Raw genomic sequence first — 19941 nt, forward strand, 5'->3', positions numbered from 1 at the left:
GGGAAGTAGTTACCTAGTACTACTGTCTGGTAATGGGAAGTAGTTACCTAGTACTACTGTCTGGTAATGGCTGGGAAGTGGTAATGGGAAGTAGCTACCTAGTACTACTGTCTGCTAATGGGAAGTAGTTACCTAGTACTACTGTCTGCTAATGGGAAGTAGTTACCTAGTACTACTGTCTGGTAATGGGAAGTAGTTACCTAGTACTACTGTCTGGTAATGGGAAGTAGTTACCTAGTACTACTGTCTGGTAATGGGAAGTAGTTACCTAGTACTACTGTCTGGTAATGGGAAGTAGCTACCTAGTACTACTGTCTGGTAATGGGAAGTAGTTACCTAGTACTACTGTCTGGTAATGGGAAGTAGTTACCTAGTACTACTGTCTGGTAATGGGAAGTAGTTACCTAGTACTACTGTCTGGTAATGGGAAGTAGTTACCTAGTACTACTGTCTGGTAATGGGAAGTAGTTACCTAGTACTACTGTCTGGTAATGGGAAGTAGTTACCTAGTACTACTGTCTGGTAATGGGACGTAGTTACCTAGTACTACTGTCTGGTAATGGGAAGTAGCTACCTAGTACTACTGTCTGGTAATGGGAAGTAGTTACCTAGTACTACTGTCTGGTAATGGGAAGTAGTTACCTAGTACTACTGTCTGGTAATGGGAAGTAGTTACCTTGTACTACTGTCTGGTAATGGCTGGGAAGTAGCTACCTAGTACTACTGTCTGGTAATGGGAAGTAGCTACCTAGTACTACTGTCTGCTAATGGGAAGTAGTTACCTAGTACTACTGTCTGCTAATGGGAAGTAGTTACCTAGTACTACTGTCTGGTAATGGGAAGTAGTTACCTAGTACTACTGTCTGGTAATGGGAAGTAGTTACCTAGTACTACTGTCTGGTAATGGGAAGTAGTTACCTAGTACTACTGTCTGGTAATGGGAAGTAGCTACCTAGTACTACTGTCTGGTAATGGGAAGTAGTTACCTAGTACTACTGTCTGGCAATGGGAAGTAGTTACCTAGTACTACTGTCTGGTAATGGGAAGTAGTTACCTAGTACTACTGTCTGGTAATGGGAAGTAGTTACCTAGTACTACTGTCTGGTAATGGGAAGTAGTTACCTAGTACTACTGTCTGGTAATGGGAAGTAGTTACCTAGTACTACTGTCTGGTAATGGGAAGTAGTTACCTAGTACTACTGTCTGGTAATGGGAAGTAGTTACCTAGTACTACTGTCTGGTAATGGGAAGTAGTTACCTAGTACTACTGTCTGGTAATGGGAAGTAGTTACCTAGTACTACTGTCTGGTAATGGGACGTAGTTACCTAGTACTACTGTCTGGTAATGGGAAGTAGCTACCTAGTACTACTGTCTGGTAATGGGAAGTAGTTACCTAGTACTACTGTCTGGTAATGGGAAGTAGTTACCTAGTACTACTGTCTGGTAATGGGAAGTAGTTACCTAGTACTACTGTCTGGTAATGGGAAGTAGTTACCTAGTACTACTGTCTGTTAATGGGAAGTAGTTACCTAGTACTACTGTCTGGTAATGGGAAGTAGTTACCTAGTACTACTGTCTGGTAATGGGAAGTAGTTACCTAGTACTACTGTCTGGTAATGGGAAGTAGTTACCTAGTACTACTGTCTGGTAATGGGAAGTAGCTACCTAGTACTACTGTCTGGTAATGGGAAGTAGTTACCTAGTACTACTGTCTGGTAATGGGAAGTAGTTACCTAGTACTACTGTCTGGTAATGGGAAGTAGTTACCTAGTACTACTGTCTGGTAATGGGAAGTAGTTACCTAGTACTACTGTCTGGTAATGGGAAGTAGTTACCTTGTACTACTGTCTGGTAATGGCTGGGAAGTAGCTACCTAGTACTACTGTCTGGTAATGGGAAGTAGCTACCTAGTACTACTGTCTGGTAATGGGAAGTAGTTAACTAGTAGCAGGGTGACAGCTGCACACACATTCCACACATGAAGTACACCCATCATCAATAGTTTTAATTACAAATTAACAATCTTCAGTTTTAAAACTGAAAATGTAAAATTATTTGTGTAAAAGTATGGGTCCTCTGGCTTAAAAACAGAAGTCCAAACTCTTGTGGCATGGTACCTCAATGTATGGTAGCTCAATGTATGGTAGATCAATGTATGTTAGCTCAATGTATGGTAGATCAATGTATGGTGGATCAATGTATGGTAGATCAATGTATGGTAGATCAATGTATGGTAGATCAATGTATGGTACCTCAATGTATGGTAGATCAATGTATGGTGGATCAATGTATGGTAGATCAATGTATGGTAGATCAATGTATGGTAGATCAATGTATGGTAGATCAATGTATGGTAGATCAATGTATGGTAGATCAATGTATGGTAGATCAATGTATGGTAGATCAATGTATGGTAGATCAATGTATGGTAGATCAATGTATGGTTGATCAATGTATGGTTGATCAATGTATGGTAGATCAATGTATGGTGGATCAATGTATGGTAGATCAATGTATGGTAGATCAATGTATGGTAGATCAATGTATGGTGGATCAATGTATGGTGGATCAATGTATGGTAGATCAATGTATGGTGGATCAATGTATTGTAGATCAATGTATGGTAGCTCAATGTATGGTTGTTGAGTAGTAAGAAATGGGTGAAACAAAACACAGCTCAATCAGAACCCTCTAACCTATAGCAGAGCGCTTTGACACACCCACTACATTCCTTTGGACACACCCACTACTTTCCACAAGCCCACTACTTTCCTTTGGACACACAATACATCCCTTTATTTTCAGGGTGGGGAGGTGGCTGAGCTGAAACATAAAGTACATTTGTTCTTTTGTACAGGATCCATTTTGAGACGACAGAGCAGAAAACACTATATGGACTGAACTGAAAACCAAAGTAAGTATTTCTGAACAATAATTCATTCTAATGAACAGACTAAGAGAATTAATACCTGGAATGAGATATTACTAGTTAGTAGAACTGTTACTTGAGCTGAGTTGCTGACAGAAAGTCAGTTTTCAAAGTGTAAACTAATCAGTAGGCCGACATGTTATCAGTAAAACGTCTGGTAAAGATGGTGGAGGAGCTTTTCAATTATATGGTTTTATGTTTATCTCAGGGTTTCTCAATCCTTTTGTTCTTACCAGCACTTACACACCTGATTCACCTAATCATCACATATTTTAAGACAGTTTAATATTTGAGGCATACAAATGAACATTCTCAAATTCAAAATGTTTGGGGTTTGGTAGGCCTGTTACCAATTATTATAGGCCTACAGTAATTCATATTTTGGAGAGAAAAAAACTAAACCTGGTTTCGAGTAGATTATAACTTTAGCTAAAATAATGTAAGAGAGATGTCTTGAAGAAGGACTATACAAAAAATTGATGCAAGATTAGGCACAATGTCACAAGTTACTTCTGTCGCTTGCAACTGACTGTTACCACAGATACAGATCATTGCACCTGTACATAGCCCATCTGTAAATAGCCCATCCAACTACCTCATCCCCATACTGTTATTTATTTGTTTGCTCCTTTGCAGCCCAGTATCTCTACTTGCACATTCTGTTATGCTGGTGAATGAGGACCCAAAAGCGACGTAATAGAAACAGAGTCTTTATTCCAGTCTTAAACAAACAATGATTCTCCTGGATATTATCAAAGGTAAATCCAAAACAGGAAACTGAAATCCTCTCGTCAGTAGAGAGGAACGACTGGAGACGCGACCACAGACTGCAGGTCGCTTCAGGAAGGCACGGGCCGTAGCAGACATAGACACCTGCTCACACGCAGCATCTGAAGAAGGCAAAAACACGACAGGGCGGAACAAGGACACAGAACAGCAAACATCAAACAAGAATCCGACAAGGACAGAAGCGGAAAACAGAGGGAGAAATAGGGACTCTAATCAGAGGGCAAAATAGGGGACAGGTGTGAAAGAGTAAATGAGGTCGTTAGGAGAATGAGAAACAGCTGGGAGCAGGAACGGAACGATAGAGAGAGAGAGCGGGAGAGGGAGAGAGGGAGGAGGAGAGAGAGGGATAGAAAGAGGGAAAGAACCTAATAAGACCAGCAGAGGGAAGCACAGGGACAAGACATGATGATCAAAGACAAAACATGACAGTACCCCCCCACTCACCGAGCGCCTCCTGGCGCACTCGAGGAGGAACCCTGGCGGCAACGAAGGAAATCATCAATCAACGAACGGTCCAGCACGTCCCGAGATGGAACCCAACTCCTCTCCTCAGGACCGTAACCCTCCCAATCCACTAAGTACTGGTGACCACGTCCCCGAGAACGCATGTCCATGATCTTCCGTACCTTGTAAATAGGTGCGCCCTCGACAAGGACGGGGGGGGGGGGAGGGAAGACGAACGGGGGCGCGAAGAAAAGGCTTGACACAAGAGACATGGAAGACAGGGTGGACGCGACGAAGATGTCGCGGAAGAAGCAGTCGCACAGTGACAGGATTGACGACCTGAGAGACACGGAACGGACCAATGAACCGCGGAGTCAACTTGCGAGAAGCTGTCGTAAGGGGAAGGTTACGAGTGGAAAGCCACACTCTCTGACCGCGACAATACCTAGGACTCTTAATCCTACGTTTATTGGCGGCTCTCACAGTCTGCGCCCTGTAACGGCAAAGTGCAGACCTGACCCTCCTCCAGGTGCGCTCACAACGTTGGACAAAAGCCTGAGCGGAGGGAACGCTGGACTCGGCGAGCTGGGACGAGAACAGAGGAGGCTGGTAACCAAGACTACTCTGAAACGGAGATAGCCCGGTAGCAGACGAAGGAAGCGAGTTGTGAGCGTACTCAGCCCAGGGGAGCTGTTCTGCCCAAGACGCAGGGTTTCGAAACGAAAGGCTGCGTAATATGCGACCAATCGACTGATTGGCCCTTTCTGCTTGACCGTTAGACTGGGGATGAAACCCGGAAGAGAGACTGACGGAAGCACCAATCAAACGACAGAACTCCCTCCAAAACTGTGACGTGAATTGCGGGCCTCTGTCTGAAACGGCGTCTAACGGGAGGCCATGAATTCTGAACACATTCTCAATGATGATTTGTGCCGTCTCCTTAGCGGAAGGAAGCTTAGCGAGGGGAATGAAATGTGCCGCCTTAGAGAACCTATCGATAACCGTAAGAATCACAGTCTTCCCCGCAGACGAAGGCAGACCGGTAATAAAGTCTAAGGCGATGTGAGACCATGGTCGAGAAGGAATGGGAAGCGGTCTGAGACGACCGGCAGGAGGAGAGTTACCTGACTTAGTCTGCGCGCAGTCCGAACAAGCAGCCACGAAACGGCGCGTGTCCCGCTCCTGAGTAGGCCACCAAAACCGCTGGCGAATAGAAGCAAGCGTACCCCGAACGCCGGGGTGGCCAGCTAACTTGGCAGAATGAACCCACTGAAGAACAGCCAGACGAGTAGAGACAGGAACGAACAGAAGGTTACTAGGACAAGCGCGCGGCGACGCAGTGTGAGTGAGTGCTTGCTTTACCTGTCTCTCAATTCCCCAGACAGTCAACCCGACAACACGCCCTTCAGGGAGAATCCCCTCGGGGTCGGTAGAAGCCACAGAAGAACTAAAGAGACGGGATAAGGCATCAGGCTTGGTGTTCTTATTTCCCGGGCGATAGGAAATCACGAACTCGAAACGAGCGAAAAATAACGCCCAACGAGCTTGACGTGCATTAAGTCGTTTGGCAGAACGGATGTACTCAAGGTTCTTATGGTCAGTCCAAACGACAAAAGGGACGGTCGCCCCCTCCAACCACTGTCGCCATTCGCCTATGGCTAAGCGGATGGCGAGCAGTTCGCGGTTACCCACATCATAGTTGCGTTCCGATGGCGACAGGCGATGAGAAAAGTAAGCGCAAGGATGGACCTTATCGTCAGACTGGAAGCGCTGGGACAGAATGGCTCCCACGCCCACCTCTGAAGCGTCAACCTCGACAATGAATTGTTTAGTGACGTCAGGAGTAACAAGGATAGGGGCGGATGTAAAACGCTTCTTGAGGAGATCAAAAGCTCCCTGGGCGGAACCGGACCACTTAAAGCAAGTCTTGACAGAAGTCAGAGCTGTGAGAGGGGCAGCCACTTGACCGAAATTACGAATGAAACGCCGATAGAAATTAGCGAAACCGAGAAAGCGCTGTAACTCGACACGTGACTTAGGAACGGGCCAATCGCTGACAGCCTGGACCTTAGCGGGATCCATCTGAATGCCTTCAGCGGAAATAACAGAACCGAGAAATGTGACAGAGGAGACATGAAAGGCGCACTTCTCAGCCTTCACGTAGAGACAATTCTCTAAAAGGCGCTGGAGTACACGTCGAACGTGCTGAACATGAATCTCGAGTGACGGTGAAAAAATCAGGATATCGTCAAGGTAAACGAAAACAAAGATGTTCAGCATGTCTCTCAGTACATCATTAACTAATGCCTGAAAGACAGCTGGAGCATTAGCGAGACCGAACGGCAGAACCCGGTATTCAAAATGCCCTAACGGAGTGTTAAACGCCGTTTTCCACTCGTCCCCCTCTCTGATGCGTACGAGATGGTAAGCGTTACGAAGGTCCAACTTAGTAAAGAACCTGGCTCCCTGCAGAATCTCGAAGGCTGACGACATAAGGGGAAGCGGATAACGATTCTTAACCGTTATGTCATTCAGCCCTCGATAATCCACGCAGGGGCGCAGAGTACCGTCCTTCTTCTTAACAAAGAAAAACCCCGCTCCGGCGGGAGAGGAAGAAGGCACCACGGTACCGGCGTCGAGAGAAACAGACAGATAATCCTCGAGAGCCTTACGTTCGGGAGCCGACAGAGAGTATAGTCTACCCCGAGGGGGAGTGGTCCCCGGAAGGAGATCAATACAACAATCATACGACCGGTGAGGAGGAAGAGAGTTGGCTCTGGACCGACTGAAGACCGTGCGTAGATCATGATATTCCTCCGGCACTCCTGTCAAATCACCAGGTTCCTCCTGAGTAGAGGGGACAGAAGAAACAGGAGGGATAGCAGACATTAAACACTTCACATGACAAGAAACGTTCCAGGATAGGATAGAATTACTAGACCAATTAATAGAAGGATTATGACATACTAGCCAGGGATGACCCAAAACAACAGGTGTAAAAGGTGAACGAAAAATCAAAAAGGAAATGGTCTCACTGTGGTTACCAGATACTGTGAGGGTTAAAGGTAGTGTCTCACATCTGATACTGGGGAGAGGACTACCATCTAAGGCGAACATGGGCGTGGGCTTCCCTAACTGTCTGAGAGGAATGTCATGTTTCCGAGCCCATGCTTCGTCCATAAAACAACCCTCAGCCCCAGAGTCTATCAAGGCACTGCAGGAAGCAGCCGAACCGGTCCAGCGTAGATGGACCGACAAGGTAGTACAGGATCTTGATGGAGAGACCTGAGTAGTAGCGCTCACCAGTAGCCCTCCGCTTACTGATGAGCTCTGGCTTTTACTGGACATGACATGACAAAATGTCCAGCAGAACCGCAATAGAGGCAAAGGCGGTTGGTGATTCTCCGTTCCCTCTCCTTAGTCGAGATGCGAATACCTCCCAGCTGCATGGGCTCAGTCTCTGAGCCGATGGGAGGAGATGGTTGAGATGCGGAGAGGGGAAACACCGTTAACGCGAGCTCTCTTCCACGAGCTCGGTGACGAAGATCTACCCGTCGTTCTATGCGGATGGCGAGTGCAATCAAAGAGTCCACGCTGGAAGGAACCTCCCGGGAGAGAATCTCATCCTTAACCTCAGCGTGGAGTCCCTCCAGAAAACGAGCGAGCAACGCCGGCTCGTTCCAGTCACTGGATGCAGCAAGAGTGCGAAACTCTATAGAGTAATCCGTTATGGATCGATCACCTTGACATAGGGAAGCCAGGGCCCTGGAAGCCTCCTTCCCAAAAACTGAACGATCAAAAACCCGTATCATCTCCTCCTTAAAGTTCTGATAAACGTTAGAACACTCAGCCCTTGCCTCCCAGATAGCTGTGCCCCACTCCCGAGCCCGACCAGTAAGGAGTGATATGACGTAAGCGATCCGAGCTCTCTCTCCTGAGTATGTGTTGGGCTGGAGAGAGAACACAATATCACACTGGGTGAGAAAGGAGCGACACTCAGTGGGCTGCCCAGAGTAACATGGTGGGTTATTAACCCTAGGTTCCGGAGACTCGGAAGACCAGGAAGTAGCTGGTGGCACGAGACGAAGACTCTGAAACTGTCCTGAGAGATCGGAGACATGAGCGGCCAGGGTCTCAACGGCATGACGAGCAGCAGACAATTCCTGCTCGTGTCTGCCGAGCATTGCTCCCTGGATCTCGACGGCAGTGTTGCGAGAATCCGTAGTCGCTGGGTCCATTCTTGGTCGGATTCTTCTGTTATGCTGGTGAATGAGGACCCAAAAGCGACGTAATAGAAACAGAGTCTTTATTCCAGTCTTAAACAAACAATGATTCTCCTGGATATTATCAAAGGTAAATCCAAAACAGGAAACTGAAATCCTCTCGTCAGTAGAGAGGAACGACTGGAGACGCGACCACAGACTGCAGGTCGCTTCAGGAAGGCACGGGCCGTAGCAGACATAGACACCTGCTCACACGCAGCATCTGAAGAAGGCAAAAACACGACAGGGCGGAACAAGGACACAGAACAGCAAACATCAAACAAGAATCCGACAAGGACAGAAGCGGAAAACAGAGGGAGAAATAGGGACTCTAATCAGAGGGCAAAATAGGGGACAGGTGTGAAAGAGTAAATGAGGTCGTTAGGAGAATGAGAAACAGCTGGGAGCAGGAACGGAACGATAGAGAGAGAGAGCGGGAGAGGGAGAGAGGGAGGAGGAGAGAGAGGGATAGAAAGAGGGAAAGAACCTAATAAGACCAGCAGAGGGAAGCACAGGGACAAGACATGATGATCAAAGACAAAACATGACACATTCATCTTCTACACATCTATCACTCCAGTGTTTAATTGCTAAATTGTAATTACTTTTTTCACTACGGCCTATTTATTGCCTTACCTCCCTAATTTTAACTCCTTTGCACACTCTGTATATAGACTTTTATATTGTGTTTTTGACTCTACGTTTGTTTATTACATGTGTAACACTGTGTTGTTGTATGTGTTGCACTGCTTTGCTTTATCTTGGCCAGGTTGCAGTTGTAAATGAGAACTTGTTCTCAACTAGCCTACCTGGTTAAATAAAGGTGAAATAAAAATATTATTTTTTAATAAAATGATAATTTGTTGGTGATATGGACACCAAGAAAGTTGAAATTCTCGACCCGCTCCACTACAGCCCCATCGATGTTAATGGGGGCCTGTTTCCTGTGGTCCACAAGCAGCTCCTTTGTCTTGCCCACATTGAGGGAGAGGGTGTTGTCCTGGCACCACATTGCCAGTTCTCTGACTTCTCATCATTGTCGGTGATCAGGCATACCACTGTTGTGTTGTCAGCAAACTTAACAATGGTGTCGGAGTCGTGTTTGGCCACGCAGTCGTGATGAGCTTAGTGGGCGCTATGGTGTTGAACTCTGAGCTGTAGTCAATGAACAGCATTCTCACATACAGTGGGGAGAACAAGTATTTGATACACTGCCGATTTTGCAGGTTTTCCTACTTACAAAGCATGTAGAGGTCTGTAATTTTTATCATAGGTACACTTCAACTGTGAGAGACGGAATCTAAAACAAAAATCCAGAAAATCACATTGTATGACTTTTAAGTAATTAATTTGCATTTTATTGCATGACATAAGTATTTGATCACCTACCAACCAGTAAGAATTCCGGCTCTCACAGACCTGTTAGTTCTTCTTTAAGAAGCCCTCCTGTTCTCCAATCATTAGCTGTATTAACTGCACCTGTTTGAACTCGTTATCTGTATAAAAGACACCTGTCCACACACTCAATCAAACAGACTCCAACCTCTCCACAATGGCCAAGACCAGAGAGCTGTGTAAGGACATCAGGGATGAAATTGTAGACCTGCACAAGGCTGGGATGGGCTACAGGACAATAGGCAAGCAGCTTAGTGAGAAGGCAACAACTGTTGGCGCAATTATTAGAAAATGGAAGAAGTTCAAGATGACGGTCAATCACCCTCGGTCTGGGGCTCCATGCAAGATCTCACCTCGTGGGGCATCAATGATCATGAGGAAGGTGAGGGATCAGCCCAGAACTACACGGCAGGACCTGGTCAATGACCTGAAGAGAGCTGGGACCACAGTCTCAAAGAAAACCATTAGTAACACACTACGCCGTCATGGATTAAAATCCTGCAGCGCACGCAAGGTCCCCCTGCTCAAGCCAGCGCATGTCCAGGCCCGTCTGAAGTTTGCCAATGACCATCTGGATGATCCAGAGGAGGAATGGGAGAAGGTCATGTGGTCTGATGAGACAAAAATAGAGCTTTTTGGTCTAAACTCCACTCGCTGTGTTTGGAGGAAGAAGAAGGATGAGTACAACCCCAACAACACCATCCCAACTGTGAAGCATGGAGGTGGAAACATCATTCTTTGGGGATGCTTTTCTGCAAAGGGGACAGGACGACTGCACCGTATTGAGGGGAGGATGGATGGGGCCATGTATCGCGAGATCTTGGCCAACAACCTCCTTCCCTCAGTAAGAGCATTGAAGATGGGTCGTGGCTGGGTCTTCCAGCATGACAATGACCCGAAACACACAGCCAGGGCAACTAAGGAGTGGCTCCGTAAGAAGCATCTCAAGGTCCTGGAGTGGCCTAGCCAGTCTCCAGAGATGAACCCAATAGAAAATCTTTGGAGGGAGCTGAAAGTCCGTATTGCCCAGCGACAGCCCCGTAAACCTGAAGGATCTGGAGAAGGTCTGTATGGAGGAGTGGGCCAAAATCCCTGCTGCAGTGTGTGCAAACCTGGTAAAGAACTACAGGAAACGTATGATCTCTGTAATTGCAAACAAAGGTTTCTGTACCAAATATTAAGTTCTGCTTCTCTGATGTATCAAATACTTATGTCATGCAATAAAATGCTAATTAATTACTTAAAAATCATACAATGTGATTTTCTGGATTTTTGTTTTAGATTCCGTCTCTCACAGTTGAAGTGTACCTATGATAAAAATTACAGACCTCTACATGCTTTGTAAGTAGGAAAACCTGCAAAATCGGCAGTGTATCAAATACTTGTTCTCCCCACTGTAGGTGTTCCTTTTGTCCAAGTGGGAAAGGGCAGTGTGAAGTCCGATTGAGAAATCACATTGCTATTCATGTTAAATAAAATAATCTGTCAATTTTAACTAAGCAAGCTGCTAAATCATCTTGCCCAGGCTACTGTAGTCTATCTGAAATAAGATGTAGACCTATCAGGGGCTGGTTTACTACTGTAGTCTATCTGAAATAAGATGTAGACCTATCAGGGACTAGTTTACTACTGTAGTCTATCTGAAATAAGATGTAGACCTATCAGGGGCTAGTTTACTACTGCAGTCTATCTGAAATAAGATGTAGACCTATCAGGGGCTGGTTTACTACTGTAGTCTATCTGAAATAAGATGCAGACCTATCAGGGGCTAGTTTACTACTGTAGTCTATCTGAAATAAGATGTAGACCTATCAGGGGCTAGTTTACTACTGTAGTCTATCTGAAATAAGATGTAGACCTATCAGGGACTAGTTTACTACTGTAGTCTATCTGAAATAAGATGTAGACCTATCAGGGGCTAGTTTACTACTGTAGTCTATCTGAAATAAGATGTAGACCTATCAGGGGATAGTTTACTACTGTAGTCTATCTGAAATAAGATGTAGACCTATCAGGGACTAGTTTACTACTGTAGTCTATCTGAAATAAGATGTAGGCCTATCAGGGGCTGGTTTACTACTGTAGTCTATCTGAAATAAGATGTAGACCTATCAGGGACTAGTTTACTACTGTAGTCTATCTGAAATAAGATGTAGACCTATCAGGGGCTAGTTCACTACTGTAGTCTATCTGAAATAAGATGTAGACCTATCAGGGGCTAGTTTACTACTGTAGTCTATCAGGGGCTAGTTTACTACTGTAGTCTATCTGAAATAAGATGTAGACCTATCAGGGGCTAGTTTACTACTGTAGTCTATCTGAAATAAGATGTAGACCTATCAGGGGCTAGTTTACTACTGTAGTCTATCTGAAATAAGATGTAGACCTATCAGGGGCTAGTTTACTACTGTAGTCTATCTGAAATAAGATGTAGACCTATCAGGGGCTGGTTTACTACTGTAGTCTATCTGAAATAAGATGTAGACCTATCAGGGGATAGTTTACTACTGTAGTCTATCTGAAATAAGATGTAGACCTATCAGGGGCTAGTTTACTACTGTAGTCTATCTGAAATAAGATGTAGACCTATCAGGGACTAGTTTACTACTGTAGTCTATCTGAAATAAGATGTAGACCAATCAGGGGCTAGTTTACTACTGTAGTCTATCTGAAATAAGATGTAGACCTATCAGGGGCTAGTTTACTACTGTAGTCTATCTGAAATAAGATGTAGACCTATCAGGGGATAGTTTACTACTGTAGTCTATCTGAAATAAGATGTAGACCTATCAGGGGCTAGTTTACTACTGCAGTCTATCTGAAATAAGATGTAGACCTATCAGGGGCTAGTTTACTACTGTAGTCTATCTGAAATAAGATGTAGACCTATCAGGGGCTAGTTTACTACTGTAGTCTATCTGAAATAAGATGTAGACCTATCAGGGGCTAGTTCACTACTGTAGTCTATCTGAAATAAGATGTAGACCTATCAGGGACTAGTTTACTACTGTAGTCTATCTGAAATAAGATGTAGACCTATCAGGGGCTAGTTTACTACTGTAGTCTATCTGAAATAAGATGTAGACCTATCAGGGGATAGTTTACTACTGTAGTCTATCTGAAATAAGATGTAGACCTATCAGGGGCTAGTTTACTACTGTAGTCTATCTGAAATAAGATGTAGACCTATCAGGGGCTAGTTTACTACTGTAGTCTATCTGAAATAAGATGTATACCTATCAGGGACTAGTTTACTACTGTAGTCTATCTGAAATAAGATGTAGACCTATCAGGGGCTAGTTTACTACTGTAGTCTATCTGAAATAAGATGTAGACCTATCAGGGGCTAGTTTACTACTGTAGTCTATCTGAAATAAGATGTAGGCCTATCAGGGACTAGTTTACTACTTTAGTCTATCTGAAATAAGATGTAGACCTATCAGGGGCCAGTTTACTACTGTAGTCTATCTGAAATAAGATGTAGGCCTATCAGGGGCTAGTTTACTACTGTAGTCTATCTGAAATAAGATGTAGGCCTATCAGGGACTAGTTTACTACTTTAGTCTATCTGAAATAAGATGTAGACCTATCAGGGGCCAGTTTACTACTGTAGTCTATCTGAAATAAGATATAGACCTATCAGGGACTAGTTTACTACTGTAGTCTATCTGAAATAAGATGTAGACCTATCAGGGTCTAGTTTACTACTGTAGTCTATCTGAAATAAGATGTAGACCTATCAGGGGCTAGTTTACTACTGTAGTCTATCTGAAATAAGATGTAGACCTATCAGGGGCTAGTTTACTACTGTAGTCTATCTGAAATAAGATGTAGACCTATCAGGGGCTAGTTTACTACTGTAGTCTATCTGAAATAAGATGTTGGCCTATCAGGGACTAGTTTACTACTGTAGTCTATCTGAAATAAGATGTAGACCTATCAGGGGCTAGTTTACTACTGTAGTCTATCTGAAATAAGATGTTGGCCTATCAGGGACTAGTTTACTACTTTAGTCTATCTGAAATAAGATGTAGACCTATCAGGGGCTAGTTTACTACTGTAGTCTATCTGAAATAAGATGTAGACCTATCAGGGGCTAGTTTACTACTGTAGTCTATCTGAAATAAGATGTAGACCTATCAGGGGATAGTTTACTACTGTAGTCTATCTGAAATAAGATGTAGACCTATCAGGGACTAGTTTACTACTGTAGTCTATCTGAAATAAGATGTAGACCTATCAGGGGCTAGTTTACTACTGTAGTCTATCTGAAATAAGATGTAGACCTATCAGGGGCTAGTTTACTACTGTAGTCTATCTGAAATAAGATGTAGACCTATCAGGGGCTAGTTTACTACTGTAGTCTATCTGAAATAAGATGTAGACCTATCAGGGGCCAGTTTACTACTGTAGTCTATCTGAAATAAGATGTAGACCTATCAGGGGCTAGTTTACTACTGTAGTCTATCTGAAATAAGATGTTGGCCTATCAGGGACTAGTTTACTACTTTAGTCTATCTGAAATAAGATGTAGACCTATCAGGGGCTAGTTTACTACTGTAGTCTATCTGAAATAAGATGTAGACCTATCAGGGGCTATTAGTTAGTTTTCAGGCCTTGTGGACGGGTTTTGAGTATTCATTGGGCTAGAAAATGCATTAAATCACCTGATTGTTTGGATGTGTCTGTTAGTAATTGTTTTATTTCTAAGAGATAATGAATAAAAGAGAATAATTGACATTCAATAATTAGTTGTCACTGTGTTAACCACAATCAACATGCTGTATCTCTGTTTAGGGGTCAGTGCTCTAAAATGAGTCTCTCTGGGGAACATGACACCAAAACTAAGAGGTGAGCTGACAATATTGTTTAAGAATGTATTTTCTACACGTTTTTTTTATCAGAAATTATTTCTTATAGGTACATTCTATATAACTGTCCTAGATTTCAGTTGTGTATGAAAATGTGTTTTTTGCCAAACTCTATATATCCATTGTTTAGCAGGAATGTAATGTTGGTATCCTGTATATCTGACTGTGATATGTGGTTGTCTCACCTAGATATCTATATATCCATTGTTTAACAGGAATGTAATGTTGGTATCCTGTATATCTGACTGTGATATGTGGTTGTCTCACCTAGATATCTATATATCCATTGTTTAACAGGAATGTAATGTTGGTATCCTGTATATCTGACTGTGATATGTGGTTGTCTCACCTAGCTATCTATATATCCATTATTTAACAGGAATGTAATGTTGGTATCCTGTATATCTGACTGTGATATGTGGTTGTCTCACCTAGATATCTATATATCCATTGTTTAGCTGGAATGTAATGTTGGTATCCTGTATATTTGACTGTGATATGTGGTTGTCTCACCTAGATACCTAAAGATGAATGCACTAACAGATGCCATCTTAATTTGACTTAGTTTCTCACAGCAGGAAAATAACAGAAAATGTGTATTTTTATGTGGATTATAATTAAGGGATATTTTTGGTAGGGGCTGATCCATTTTTCATTAGGGCAAATCAAGTTTGACAATTTTAAGTGGAAATTAAACACTTTAGAAGCCTTTATAAAGACTTTCTTTAAACAATAAAATATAATTGACGAACATTTCTGAAAATGTATATATATCGTTCTGGAATGAAACTCTTCTTATGTTTCCCCATCTGAGCTCAGAGTAGATGAGAGATGTAATGTTTGTCTCTGTTGTGTTGAAGTCCAATCAAGCAGGAGAGACCAGCCTCCCCTGTACCCAACTGTGTGTCCATGAAGAGTGACAAGTCTATGGATCCTCCTAGAAACTTTAGAGAGGGAGACTTTTCTACTAAACAAAGGTAAGAAGAACTCATGGGTCATGGTCAGTGAGTTAAACAACACTGTCTCTAGTCATTTCTCCTCTCCCATTTAACCATTTATTTTAGTTGCTTTCATAATTCAAAGGCTAATCCTTTTTTACATTTTCATTGTCCAGTGTGTGTGTGTGTGTGTGAGTGTGAGTGTGAGCGTGTGTGTGTGCACACCCTGGATGAGGAGATGTAATCTCATGTTTTGTCCACAGAAACCAACAGGAGAGATCAGAGTCAGAGATTCTCAGTGGTCAGTCTTCCCAGAGTCATCAAACAGACCTGGACTCCATATTCAGTGTATGTGGTCCTGTTATGTACATTTGTTTTTGTTTACCTCAAGTAAAGTTGATCTGTCAATCATTAATTAATGTGTTAATGAGAAAGCATTTCTTCTCTTGCTTAACTTATTTACTTGATTTATTTCAGCTGCTTGAAGAGAAAATTATGACATTTGTGAAGAACGAGCTGAAGATGTTCAAGAGGATTCTTAGTCCAGAACTCCCAGAAGGCTTTGAGAGTCAGAAGCAGGATAAGGAAGTGGTGGACGCTGAAGATGAGAAGCAGGAGAGCAGTGCCAGAGAGGGGGCTCTGAAGATCACACTGCACGTCCTGAGGAAAATGAACCAGAAGGAGCTTGCTGACACACTGGAGAAATGTAAGATCTGTCTGCCTCATGTTGAATTCTGTTTTATAACATTTAAAAGCTGTAGCTAAAGTACAGCTAAAGTAGCTGTGTAACTCAATGATATTGTAGCAGCCTTAACACAACACCTAGTGACCTCAAATAGCAGCAGGGATGTGTTGTGGTGATTCATTTAGAGAGAGACAACATTAATAATACCATCAGTAATACCAATAATAATATAATCAGTCACACCAGTCTGTAATGCAATATGAAAACATGTACACATTTATACAGTCAGTTATGAGAATAAATTATTATAATTTAAATTTTATAACAGTCTTACAATACTGTAGGCATTAAAACAAATGTAATATAATATCCTCTGTGTTATTTCTAGATTCAGATGATCCCGCTGTGATTTGCCAACGTGAACTCAAATCTAATCTAAAGAAGAAGTTTCAATGTGTATTTGAGGGGATCGCTAAACAAGGAAACCCAACACTTCTCAATAACATCTACACAGAGCTCTACATCACAGAGGGTGGAACAGGAGAGGTCAATAATGAACATGAGCTGAGACAGATTGAGACAACAACCAGGAAACATACAAGACCAGAGACTGCAATCAAATGTAACGACATCTTCAAACCCTTAACTGGACAAGACAAACCTATCAGAACTGTGCTGACAAAGGGAGTCGCTGGCATTGGAAAAACAGTCTCTGTGCAGAAGTTCATTCTGGACTGGGCTGAAGGAAAAGCAAATCAGGATGTCCAATTTATTTTTTCATTTCCTTTTCGGGAACTGAATTTGATGAAAGAGGACAAACACACTTTGATTGAACTTCTCATCCACTTCTCAATGGAAACCAAAGAATCAAGAATCTCCAACTTCGACAAGTACAAAGTTCTGTTCATCTTTGATGGTCTGGATGAGTGCCGACTGCCCCTAGACTTCCAGAAGAACAAGATCTGTTGGGACGTCACAGAGTCAACCTCAGTGGATGTTCTGCTGACAAATCTCATCAAGGGAAATCTGCTTCCCTCTGCTCTCCTCTGGATAACTACCCGACCTGCAGCAGCCAATAAGATCCCTTCAGGGTGTGTTGACCAGGTGACAGAGGTACGAGGGTTCAATGACCCACAGAAGGAGGAGTACTTCAGGAAGAGATTCAGTGATGAGGACCTGGCCAGCAGAATCATCTCACACATAAAGACGTCAAGGAGCCTCCACATCATGTGCCACATTCCAGTCTTCTGTTGGATTTCTGCAACAGTCCTTGAACACATGCTGAAACATAAGAGAGAAGAGATGCCCAAGACTCTGACAGAGATGTACACACACCTTGTGGAGTTTCACACCAAACAGAAGAATGAAAAGTATCTTGGGAAAGAAGAGACAGGTCCACACTGGAATAAAAAGAGCATTCTGTCACTGGGAAAACTGGCTTTTCAGCAGCTTGTGAATGGCAATCTGATTTTCTATGAAGAAGACCTGAAAGAGGCTGGCATTGATGTCAATGAAGCTTCAGTGTACTCAGGATTGTGCACACAGCTCTTTAAAGAGGAATGTGTGCTGTACCAGGACAAGGTGTTCTGCTTTGTTCATCTGAGCATTCAGGAGTTTCTGGCTGCTGTATATGTGTTCCTCTCATTCATCAACAACAATGAGAATCTAATGGACAAACTGCAAACAAAGTCCAGCATCTTTTCTTTGCTGTTCAGAGACAAGCCTGAAGTTACTTTCTACAAGAGTGCTGTGGATAAAGCCTTACAAAGTGAGACAGGAAACCTGGACCTGTTCCTCCGCTTCCTTCTGGGCCTCTCACTGGAGTCCAATCAGAAGCACTTACGAGGTCTTCTGACAAAGACAAGAAGCAGCTCACAGAGCCATGAAGAAACAGTCAAGTACATCAAGGAGAAGATCAGGGAGAATCCCTCTCCAGAGAGGAGCATCAATCTGTTCCACTGTCTGAATGAACTGAATGACTGTTCTCTAGTGGAGGAGATCCAAAGCTTCCTGAGATCAGGAAGTCTCTCAAAACCCAACCTGTCACCTGCACAGTGGTCAGCTCTGGTCTTTGTGTTGCTGACTTCAGAAAAGGAGCTGGATGTGTTTGACCTGAAGAAATACTCCAGATCAGAGGAAGGTCTTCTGAGGCTGCTGCCAGTGGTCAAAGGCTCCAGAGCTGTTCTGTGAGTACATCAAATGACATATAATAACTAATCATGAGGAAGAAATATTCAGTTTAGAGAAAAATATGTATTATAATATGTATATAATATTATATTGAAAAACACATGCATTGATTTTACCATTAGTATAACAATATGACGATACAGTTCTAGGAGACGGAAGATGAATCTATATGTTGTTTGAATAAACCAAATGCATCTGCCATTGTCCTTCTACACTACTGGTGTTAAATTAACAGTGTGTTTGAAGTCATGATGATCTCTTTGTCAGGCTGTCAGGCTGTGGAGTCACAGAGGAAGGCTGTGCTTCTCTGGTCTCAGCTCTGATGTCAAACCCCTCACATCTGAGAGAGCTGGACCTGAGTAACAATGACCTGAAGGATTCAGGAGTGGAGCTGCTCTCTGCTGGACTGGGGAATCCCCACTGTAAACTGGAGACTCTGAGGTCAGTATTCCTGTAGTTGGTCAACAAGTGATAACTGTTCACCAGATCCACATGTGTTTACCAGACACACATAGTCCACACCATATGTGTTTGGACAGTGAAGCTTACAGTTTTACATTTGGTGCTATGCTCCAGCATTTTGGATTTGAGATAGAATGTTTCATATTAGATGAGAGTACAAAATGTCACCTTTTATTGGAGGTTAATGGTGAGAGGTTAGTATGTTTTGTTGTAGCCAAATGCTGGAGTACAGAGCCACATTTAAAATGTTAGCTTCACTGTCAAAATAGATATGGTCTGGACTGTTTACTCAATACAATCTAAATCTGAAACCTCACTGTCTGTCTTTTGACTGATACTGCTTTTTAAACTGGTCTGGTCAGTCTACTCAAATATTTGTACTATACATGTTTCTCTCTACAAACAATACTTTGATCATTTCTAATAATGATACATTAATTTATGAATAGACATGGCAGGTTTCAGGACACTGATGTATCTGTATATGTTGTGATATGAGATAGAACCGAATGTCACCTTTTATTTGAGGTTATTGTAGCTCTGCTAGCGTTAAGAAAGGAAACCATGTTATGTATCCATTTGAAGAAGTCTTAATTATTTTTAGTGTTTGGTCCAATATTCTTTCCCTGTAGTGATTACATCAAGCTTGTGATTCTACTAACTTGTTGAATTCATTTATTATGGATGATGTTTTTCCTAATAGAAACTGAATGGTGAATAATGTCCTGTCATTTTGGAATCACTTCACTTGTATTGTCAGTAAGAATAGAAGATGTTTCTGAACACTTCTACATTCATGTGAATGCTACCATGATTATGAATAATCAGGAATGAATCGTGAATGATGATGAATGAGAAAGTTACAGAGGCACAAAGATCAGACCCCCTCTGTTATTGGTAATGGTGAGAGGTTAGCATGTTTTGTTGTAGCCTCTGTTATTGGTAATGGTGAGAGGTTAGCATGTTTTGTTGTAG

The 19941-nt window shown here is 42.9% G+C and overlaps 2 protein-coding genes across 6 annotated transcripts in view; both read left to right on the top strand.

Annotated features, from left to right (window-relative positions):
- The window catches only part of LOC139531770 (NLR family CARD domain-containing protein 3-like), a 393069-nt gene that overhangs the window by 164978 nt on the left and 208150 nt on the right, over positions 1-19941 (top strand). For all 5 annotated transcript variants that reach the window (XR_011666558.1, XR_011666608.1, XR_011666646.1 and 2 more), the window contains exons 6-10: positions 15552-15668; positions 15893-15977; positions 16107-16335; positions 16703-18500; positions 18772-18945. Coding sequence is in view for 2 of the 5 variants with exons in the window: in XM_071331099.1 (XP_071187200.1) it covers positions 15552-15668; positions 15893-15977; positions 16107-16335; positions 16703-18500; positions 18772-18945 (2403 nt within the window). In the remaining 3 variants the exon portion in view is untranslated. The remainder of the gene's footprint in view (positions 1-15551; positions 15669-15892; positions 15978-16106; positions 16336-16702; positions 18501-18771; positions 18946-19941) is intronic.
- The window catches only part of LOC139537693 (NLR family CARD domain-containing protein 3-like), a 426333-nt gene continuing 409203 nt past the window's right edge, over positions 2812-19941 (top strand). The window contains exon 1 of the mRNA XM_071339736.1: positions 2812-2915. The gene's annotated coding sequence lies outside the window, so the exon portion shown is untranslated. The remainder of the gene's footprint in view (positions 2916-19941) is intronic.

This window comes from Salvelinus alpinus, chromosome 1 (assembly GCF_045679555.1).
Source record: "Salvelinus alpinus chromosome 1, SLU_Salpinus.1, whole genome shotgun sequence".
Taxonomy (NCBI): Eukaryota; Metazoa; Chordata; class Actinopteri; order Salmoniformes; family Salmonidae; genus Salvelinus; species Salvelinus alpinus.